At 33.9% G+C, this 11,187-nt stretch overlaps 1 protein-coding gene across 1 annotated transcript; it reads left to right on the top strand.

The window, feature by feature from the left end:
• Positions 1-203: 203 nt before the first annotated feature.
• Positions 204-2,033, top strand: LOC127073804 (transcription factor TCP15). The gene has a single exon (XM_051015032.1). It carries the CDS (start codon positions 521-523, stop codon positions 1,868-1,870), a length of 1,350 nt encoding a protein of 449 aa, XP_050870989.1. The 5' UTR covers positions 204-520; the 3' UTR covers positions 1,871-2,033.
• Positions 2,034-11,187: the final 9,154 nt, after the last annotated feature.

Below are 11,187 nucleotides of genomic sequence, written 5' to 3' on the forward strand. Positions count from 1 at the left end.
AAATAGTTGAATTAATTTCTGATTAGTCGATTGTATAATCGAATATAAAATTTTAGAAGAAGAAAAATTAGAAGAGATCAAATTTTTTAAAAGTAATTGTGATTTTTAAAATTCATTTGAAATATAAAATATAAAAATAAAATAAAAAACAAATCCACTTCTAAGTTATAATTAAAAAGCTCATGAACACCACAACTCAAGAAAGCAATTTCTTTTCTGGAAAAAATCATGCTTTTTAAAGCTCACCCATATAATTCCCACTCATTATCTTTGTTGCTTAAAGCTCTTACCCTCCCACCTCCCCCTTATCTCATCTCTCACCATCTCTCTCTTTCTCTAACCTAAACCACATCAATTCCAAAGCAAAATTCCTTCATTTACACAAACAAAATAACAAATAAAACTACACACCCATATCTCTTCCTCAAAATGAGAAAGACCCACCATACATAATAAACTATAACCTCACTTATCACTCTCATAACAAACCACACTTTTATTATTTCCTCTCCATGCGATCATGGAGGGAGGAGATGATCTCCACCACCATCATCATCACCATCAACACCAACACCACCATCACCAACAACAACAACAGCGCCAGAATCAGAACTTCCCATTCCAGCTTCTTGAGAAAAAAGAAGACCAACAAGAAGCAGCTTCATGTTCAACCTCTTCACCATATCCATCACTAGCAATCTCACCTACAGAACCAAGCACATCAAATTCAAACCGATCCAACCAACTAGTACCAGCAGCAGCACCAACAACCTCCGACCCCGGAAGCAAAAAACCGCCTCCCAAAAGAACCTCCACCAAAGACCGTCACACCAAAGTAGAAGGCCGCGGCCGCCGCATCCGAATGCCTGCACTCTGCGCTGCTAGAGTTTTCCAACTAACGCGCGAACTCGGCCATAAATCCGACGGCGAAACCATCGAATGGCTCCTCCAACAAGCTGAACCCGCCGTTATTGCCGCTACTGGTACCGGAACTATCCCTGCTAACTTCACCTCTCTCAACATCTCACTCCGTAGCTCAGGCTCTTCCATGTCTGTTCCATCTCAGCTAAGATCTTCTTACTTCAACCCGAACTTCTCACTTCAGCAACGAAGAACTCTTTTCCCTGGAATCGGTTTATCTTCTTCAGATAACAGTAGCAACAACAACAACAACAACACTTCAATGCTTTTGAATTTCCAATCAAATAACCTAACGAACATGTTGCAGGCAAAACAAGAGCTTCGAGATGGAAACGCAAACACAAACTCAAACGCGCCTTCTTCATCAACGACGTTGGATTTATCAGAAACAAGCGGAGAAGATCAATCTATGGGAGGAAGAAAAAGAAGACCTAGCAGCGAGCAAGATTTATCATCAATACAACATCAAATGGGAAGTTATCTACTTCAGTCAAGTGCAGGTTCGATTCCGGCAAGCCATACTCAGATGCCGGCGAATATATGGATGGTAGCGAATTCCAATAACCAAATAATGAGTGGTGGTGATCCTATATGGACTTTTCCGTCGGTGAATAATAGTGCTGCTTTATATAGAGGAGCAGTATCAACAAGCGGTTTACATTTTATGAATTTTCCACAGCCTATGGCTTTGTTACCAGGTCAGCAATTAGGTAATTCATCCGTTGGCGTCAGCGGTGGTGGTGGAAGTAGTGGCGGAGGAGGAGGAGGTGGTGGAAATATCAATATGAATATGAACATGAATGAAGGACATTTGAGTATGCTTGCTGGTCTTAGTCCTTATCGTCCGGTTTCCGATCATCAATCTCATCAACAACAACATCAACAACAACCAAGTGGATCACAATCACATCACCGCGGTGGTAGCCACGACGATCGACATGATAATTAATAACAAAAGTCATCACCACCACTGGTTGAAGAATATCATCATCTTTTGCTTCATCTTCATCTTCTTCTTACATTACTTGTCTAGTAGTTTGATTTGATGATGTGTTTAATTTTAACACACGTGAGGTTTGTTTAATCTTATTCTAAATTGAGTTTTATTATTATTTATTATTCCAAAATTAATTTTTTGGTGTGATTAAGATTTTGCAAGAGAGAATGATCCAGAAGAAGGGAACATAAGAGAAGAGTGTTTTTTTTAGGGTTTGCAAGATAAGATGAGATGAGAGTCATTATTTATTTAATTAACAGTTGGGTATTTGCTACCTGCTTTTTGTTTTTTTTTCTCTGGTAAGAAAAAAAAGGTGTTCTTTGAATTATTTCACTACAGGAAATGTTATCATGATTGTTTGTGAAATTCTCTTTATCTTTTTGATTTATATTTACAACGTAGCAAGCTTTTGAATTGTATTTTAATGCTTTTTAAAGAGAAAAAGAAAACGACTTACTACTATTGATTTGATTTGATTCCATTACACGGCCAGAGGTGAGTTTCCTACCTAACAGGCATTTTGGTTTTATTTTTTTTCATCTCTCTTTCTGGACCAGAGAAAACTCGTGCGGTAAAAGGGATGAAACAGTGTTACTGTTACCATAGTAAATGAGTACATAAAATTTACATTGTTTTTTTTTATGATGATGATTCTGATTATTATTAATAGTAGTAATAGGAATAGTACATAGTGGGGTCAAGAGGTTATCGGTTTCCAGGTGTTGGTTCAGGTGGTAGGGTATAGGTGCTGGTTATTGCCCAAACCAATGTACAATGTGACTGACAAACAGGTGGATCATTCCCCATCTTCTGTTTTCTTTTTAAAAAAAATTTAAATGGAGCAGTTGCTGGCATCACAGAAAGATCCATGGTGAGTCTTAATGACCCTACTCAGATACGGCCCACCATTCCATCAATCAGGACCGTTCTTTTTATGGGCCATCCTTTTGATGGTCTTGTTGAATCATTGGGTCACCAAAGTTAAAAACGTGGAATCTATATATTTATTCTACATGCCCCTCCCTATACCTTATTGTTAATTACTGTTTCCCTTAAAAAGTTTTCAATTTTTTTTCCTTTGCTAATCTTCTTAATTAGGGTCTTTGGATACATCTAAAGTTTTTATGGTTTTGGTGTAATGGCCATAGAGTCTTCAGATACAAATTATTATACATTCTTAAAAAGAATGATATCTATCGGTGTAACTAAGAGTCATGAGTTCGAGCTTTCATTTTCATTTATTGTACACCAAAATATTATGAGGATTTTTACAAAGAATATTTGTTTTATTGCTCACCAAAATATTAGGAATATTTTATGATTTTATGAGTGTTTAGTTCTTAGTTATTATCGACCGACAAAGTCTATACATAATCAATTGAGTTCAAACTATAAATGAACCTTGATCAAATGTGGAGGTAGAATTTCAAAAGTATTTTTAATACTTTTTTTCATAAGAATGTTTGATCTTGTTTTGATTATGCTTTAGAATCTAATAATAACAACACCTACTTACTAAAATAATAAGGAACATACGTGTTGATGGAATTGAAAATTGGTAGGGAAGGGGAAAGCAGGATTAGGATATTCCTTCCACCATAAATTTTGTTGTGCACAATATGATTCGAAGCCAACTTTATTTATGGATATCATATATCAATTGCATGACTATAAAGCAACCAGCTATTATGCTTCTTATATCATAATCAAAGCCCACACATGATTAACATAATTAGTTATTAATTGAGGATCAATGATGGTCAATAATTATGGTACCTTGGTGAGGTTCCAATTACATGTTTAAAAGAGTAAAGTGATTATGACATTGCTCAAGATGACGGAAAAGATCAATCATGATCAACCAGATCTGCATTTGTTAGTGTGTTTAGCAGTCACTTTGCAATATATGTAGTATAAATTTGCCATCTTTTAGTATTGAATACAACAACTATTTTCGAAATGGTTTGGAGCGATCAAAATTGATATAACTCAAACAAAATAATATGTAGTGGATAATCAATTTCTCCGACTTACAAGAACATATGAGAAGCAATAAGAAATAATCCAACAACTAATAAATCATACAAACAAAAGGATACAACGATTTTAACATTGGAAACTTTTCAATATGAGAAGTAAAAATCACGGGCACAGGTCAGTTAATCAAGCTCCACTATGATCAAATTTGAGAATACAAAAAGAGTCTCAAAATAAAGCATAACTCGTGCTCAACAATTGGCCAAACAATAAAGAAACAATCATGAAATAGAGAACCAAGAAAATCAGAAGAAAAAAAATTGTTGCTACTATTTGAGCTTGATATCTCCCACCACAAATAACTTCTCAATGATCCAACAATTCAAATTGAAGTACTAGAAGTCACAAATCTGTTGTCCAAATTTTAGCTCGATCCGACGCTAAGTGAAGACATGCAACAAACCTAAAAACGTTGCTCAAACTTGTGCGAAAAATCATATTTGTTCTCTTCTCTCTCACTTTTTCTCTTTTTGTTTCTTTTCAAAAACCAACCTTAAATTCTTTCTTTCTCTTTATATATTATCAATAGACACTCTCCACTCTAAATTTAGACAAACGGGGTTGATAAGTTTGGACTTTTCTCCACATTATTAGGAGCTCAAAAATCCAACATATCTCCCGCTCACAACTATGTGGAGGTGATCGCGAAACCGATGATCTCACAATAGGTTTTAAACTTCTATCTATATAATGTCTTGGTCATCATATCAGCATCATTATCATATGCATTAACCTTGAACAATTCCAATAACCCATCATCCAAAATATCATGTATCTAGTGATACCTTACATCAATATGCTTGGACCTATTATGAAAAGTTGAGTACTTACCGAGATGAATTACACCTTTACTGTCACAAAATAGTAAGTATTTGTCCTGAAAAAACCAAGCTCTTGCAAGAATTTATTCAACCAAAGTAATTCCTTGCATGTTTATGTAATGGCAATGAACTCTGCCTCAATAGTTGACAATGCAACACACCTCTACAATCTAGATTGCCATGCCATAGCTCCCATGCAAACTTAATCATATAGCCAACATTGGACTTTGTGGAATCAATAACTCAAGTTATATCTGAATCAGTATAGCTCACAAGGGTAGGCTTATCACCTCCAAAACAAAGCATCAAACTGGTAGTGCCACGAAGATACCTCAAAATCCATTTCACAGCATTCCAATGCTCTCTACTTGGATTAGACAAAAAAAATCTACTATCAGTACCAACAACATGTGCAATATCAGATCTTGTACATACCATTGCATACATCAAACTACCAACAATAGATGCATAAGAAACTCGCTGCATATCTGATTTTTCAGCTTCACTGAAAGGATTATGATTAGCAATCAATTTAAGATAAGTAGAAATAGGAGTACTAACAGTCTTAGCATTTTCCACTCTGAACCTCTGTAACACTCTTTCGACATAGTGTTCTTGTAACATCCAAAGTTTCTTCTCTTGCCTATTGCACATGATTCTTATACTAAGAATCTGTTTAGCATCTCCCATGTCTTTCATGGAAAATGGCTCGTCCAATTGCTTCTTTAACCTATTAATCATGGAAATATCTCAACAATGGCATGTCACCAACATACAATAACAAGATAGTAAAATTATCATCAACAAACTTTTTGATAAGGACACAGTGATCAGAAGTAGTCTTCTTGCATCCTTGCTCACACATAACAGACTCAAACTTATTGTACCACTGCCGTGGAGCCTGCTTCAAACCATATAGACTTTTTCTCAGCCTACACACATAGCCTTCCTTGCCTTTAGCAAGAAAATCATCAGGTTGGTTCATGTAAATTTCTTCCTCCAAATCACAATGAAGGAAAACACTTTTGACATTCATTTTCTCTACCTCTAAATCAAGAGTATCAGCCAAACTCAACACGGTTCTAATGAATGAAATTTTTACCACATGAGAAAAAATCTAATTAAAATCAACATCATTTCTCTATCTAAAACCTTTCACCACCAATCTGGTTTTATACCTTGGACATGTAAAATTGCTTTCTTGTTTCACCCTATAGATCCACCTGTTTTCCGAAGCATTCTTGCCTTTTGGAAACTTTGCCAAATCAAAAGTTTGATTATCATGCAAAGACTTCATTTCATCTTGCGTTTCATCCAAACATCTTTTTTTTCTTCACTCTTCGTAGCTTAATGATAACATTCAGGTTCTCCTCCATCTATCAAGGTAACATAGTCATTAGAAGGATACTTGGTAGATGGTTTTCTCTGCCTATTAGACCTTCAAATTTGGACTTGAGGTGGATCATGAGCATCACCAAGATCCTCATCTTGTGACATTTCATGTTCCTCTATAGCATAATTGTTAGGAACATCAAAATAATCTCTAAGTTGTTGATCACTAAGATGATCATGTTTCTGATCATTGTGGAAATTATTTTTAGTAGTATCTAGATCATTTATAAGCATCTGAACTGGATCAACATCAGACAAACTATTATCTTTCTCAAGTGTAGTATTCTTCATCTTATAAATGTCTCCAACATTTCCATCTTCCATGAACTTCACATCACGACTTCTAATTGCCTTCTTCTCAACAGGATCATAAACATTGTATCCAAACTCATCCCGTCCAAAATCAATAAAGATGCATTGTCTTGTCTTTGCATCCAACTTGGATCTTTCATCCTTTGGAACATGCACATATGTCTTGCAACAAAAAACTCTCAAATTATCATACATGACATTCTTGCCAAACCAAATCTTGTCTGACACCTCAACATTCAAAGCAACTACATGACTTAAATTAATAACATGCATTGTCGTGTACAATGCCTTACCCCAAAAATGCTTATGCAACTTTGCTTCAGAAAGCATACACGTAACTCTTTCAATCAATGTATTGTTCATGCTCTCTACTAAACCATTCAACTAAGTATTTTTAGGAGGAGTATTTTCATGTATGATATTGTTCTGATTTCAATAAACATCAAACAGTCCATAATACTCATCACCATTGTCAGTACATTGCATTTCAGCTTCTTGCCTAACTGCCTCTAAACCAAGACATGATATTATTTGAATTTCTCTATAATCTTGTTTGTTGTCTTTAAAGAATAGACCAAGAGCTTCCTGGAACAATCATCAATAAAAGTAACAAAGTAAAGTGCACCGCTAAATGAATTTCCCTTCAATGGGACACAAACCTCGTAATGCATCAATTCGAGCAACTCTGACTTATTTGAGGGAGGATGCTTCTTGAAGGATACATTAGTCTTCTTAACACCCATGTAATGAGAGCATTTCTCCAACTATGCACTCTTCAATCCTGAAAGCACATCCTTTTTAGATAAATAATTTAGCCATTTTTCAGTGATATGACTAAGCATGTTGTGCCACAAAGATACCCCCATATCTATGGCATTCACATTATCTATAGTAACCAATGCTTTAGTCCAATACAACTTATTAATTTTCTCTTATCTGACAGCAACCAAGTTACCTCTGATGAGTTTCCATTTTCCAAAACCAAAATGATTTAAATAACCATCATTGTCAAGCACATTCGGAAAGATAAAATTAAAACGAACATTTGGAGCATGTTTGACTCCTCAAAGCAATAGTTGCACTCCCATGTCGTCCACAAGAAAACATCACCAATACTAACCACCTTAGACCCACCATCATTACCCATCTTCAATACTTCAAATTCACCAGAAGCTTAAGATGTGAAGAACTAACTCATGATACACGATTAATTTTTGTGTTTCAATTCACTATCAATAATTCATATGCTCTTATTCGATACAAGACTAACTAACTCATGTTCACAGATAATAATAAAACCATCACAAGTAACAGCAGCAACACGATCACCATCATCATAATGCTTCTCATTTTGCTTACCTTTCTTATTGTTTTTATTCCATAAAAAAAAATTCTTTGTATATGCCTTATTTAGTGACAATAATGACACTCTATATTCTCATATTTGGACTTGGGTTGGCTTCTGTTTTTATCTCCACTCCCACTTCTGTTATTCTCTTTACTTCCTTTCGGTTCCTTTCTCTAAATTATGTCTTTGTTCTCAGTGACAAGCACCTCAGAATGAGATGAAGTACCCTGTGTTTTCCTTCTCATCTCCTCATTAAGAACACTTACTTTTACACTTTTCAAAGAGATAACACCTTCAGAAGTTGAGTTTGTAATTGAAACACAAAAAATTTCCCAAGAATCTGGTAGATTATTTAGCAGCCATAGTCACAACATTTCATCATCAAATTTGATGCCCATTCTTGACAATTGATCTAAGAGCCCTTAAAAATCATTCAAATGGTCTAAAATAGAAGTTCCCTCCTTGTACCTCGAATTCATCAAGGAATTCAATAAGTACAATTTATTATTCCCTTGTTTAGAAGCATATAAAGAGTCAATCTTATTCCACAAGGATTGTGCATGTTCCTCATTAGCAATGTTATTATAAACATTGTCTTCAACATATTGACGAATAAAACCACAAACATGTTGATGTTCAAAACTCAAATCTTCATCAGTTTTGGATTTTTCTTAATAGCAAACACAAGAGGATGCAAATTCTTCATAAGTAACAAATCTTTCATTTTTCCTGCCCACGAGTAATAATTAGTTCCATTCAAACAAATCATTCTATTTGTATTTGCCTTCATCATTCAAGCAATTCAAATAACCCTTTAACCAAAGAGCTATGATGCCACTCTGATGGGAAATTCAAGACAGATAACAACTCAAACAGAGTAATATGCAGCGGATAATCAGTTTCTCCAACTTGCAAGAACCTATGAGGAGCAATAACAAATAATCCAATAACTAATAAATCACACAAAAAAAGGACAAAATATTTTAATGTGGAAAACCTTCTCAGTGTTAGAAGTAAAAACCATGGGCACAAGTCAGTCAATCAAGCTCCACTATAATCAAATTTGAGGATACAAAAACAGTATCAAAATATAGCACAATTCATGCTTAAGAATTGTCCAAACAACATAGAAAAAATCATGAAAAAGAGAACCAAGAAAACCAGAAAAAAAAAACATATTTTTGCTGCTATTGTTCGAGCTTGATATCTCACACCACATATAACTTCTCATTGGTCCCACCGTTCAGATTGAAGTACTGAAGTCACGAACTTACTGTCCAAATTTCAGTCCAATCCGACGATGAACAAAGGCATGCCAACAAATCTAAAAATGTTATTGATACTTGTGCGAGAAACCTCATTGTTATCTTCTCTCTCATTTTCCTATTTTTATTTCTTTTCAAAAACCAACCCTAATTTTTTTCTTTCTCTTTATATATTCTCAATAGACCATTTCCACTCTAAAGTGAGACAAATGAGCTTGATAAGTTTGGACTTTTCTCCACACTGTTGGGAGCCCAAAAAACACATAAAAACAAAGTTGGAGGAGCTTATCATCCAAAGTAAGAACACTATCTTCTTACCAAGAGATCAATTCAATATTAGATGGTCGAGAAAACTCTTTCTTCCTTCTGACTGCAAGTTCATTATTGTATTGTCAGTATTTCTTACTTAAATTACTCCGTCCAATCAGTTCTCCGTATTAGGGGAAATTACATATTGATATTCTCAAAATAGCTCGAAGCAACCTCAAACAAGGTCCGAGGAGCTCGCCATCCAAAAAAAATGACATGACGACTTGATATTAGATGGCCGTGATGACTCCTTTTGACCGCGTGTTCAATATTGTATTGTTATTATCTCTTACTTAAATCACTTTATCTTTTCAAGCCTTATACTTGAGAAACTGTGTAACATTATTCTCATAATGGCTCAAAATGGGATAAACAAGAAAACAATATCGTTAATGACCATAACAATCCAACTCGAACAAGAAGACAATACCATAAATAATCATAATGATTCAACTTAAACAAAAAATATATCACTTTTAATAACTACAAAACAATCATAATCATTATAAAATTTATCAAGAGCTCACCCAAAAACTCCGTTGAAATAATCATATAAAACAATCATAATTATATATATATATATATATATATATATATATATATATATATATATATATATATATATATATATATATATATATATAATATATATATATATATATATATATATATATATATATATATATATATATATATATATATATATATATATATATATATATATATATATATATATATATATATATATATATATATTATATATATATATAATTAATAATTATAATTTGATACTTGTAAGTGAGGTAATAACAATATATCTTTTTTGTAAGTATAAATAGTTTTCTATTCATTCAATTGTACAAATTGTTAAGACTCAAATGTACGAGGAGATTCAAATTTAAAAGACAAGTTCATTGTTTGCATAGCCTCTTTGCTTACCATCTACATTTGAGTACAACTCCTCATAACTATGAAAAAATAATTGTCGTAAGATTCAACCTGAATGATTGTTATTTCAGTCGTTAAATTAAAAGTAACAAATGATGTACTTATAGTGCAGCATTCCGTTGTTAAGTATCATGATATAAAATTCTGAGGATTGGTCATGCTTGCGAACTGCATTATTACAAGTGACAATACTTTTTTAGGGTGTTTTTTTTTTGTTTTGTGGGAGATTTTCTGGATTATTTGTTACAAATAAAAAAAAGAAGTAATGATAACTGTACACAGAGACAGTACACTTCTTAGGATATCCTGTATGAATTAATAAATAAATTTTAAGCTTTTGAAAAAGGGTTTATAAATAAATTAAATTTTATAATTTTGAAAATAAAAGTTTAAATACTAAAAATGCATTTTTATATGGTAAACAAATATCACTGAAAAATAAAATTATAGTTTTTTTAAACAAATATCCCTTTTTTATAAGGTCATAAAATATATAAAAGAGAAGCAAAAAGTGGGATTTTTTTTTCAAAATAACCATGTTTTTCAAAAAAAATACGAAAATAATCAAGTTTTCAATTTTTTTTCCAAAATAACCATGTTTGGGAGAGGATGCACCGAGGGTGTTGGCGCACTCCTTAAAATTTTAGAGGAGGCGCCAGTTGTATTGGCGCCAATGCATTGGGCTCCTAAAGGAGGAGCCAATGCATGTGGCGCCTGCTTGGGCCTCCTAAAGGAGGCGCCAAGGGCAATGGCGCCTTAGTGTCCCTCCTAAAGGAGGCGCCAATAGACATGGCGCCCGTGTGTGTGTGTGTGTCTGCAAGGTGCCACTTTTTGTGG

This window comes from Lathyrus oleraceus, chromosome 4 (genome assembly GCF_024323335.1).
Source record: "Lathyrus oleraceus cultivar Zhongwan6 chromosome 4, CAAS_Psat_ZW6_1.0, whole genome shotgun sequence".
NCBI classification, from domain to species: Eukaryota; Viridiplantae; Streptophyta; class Magnoliopsida; order Fabales; family Fabaceae; genus Lathyrus; species Lathyrus oleraceus.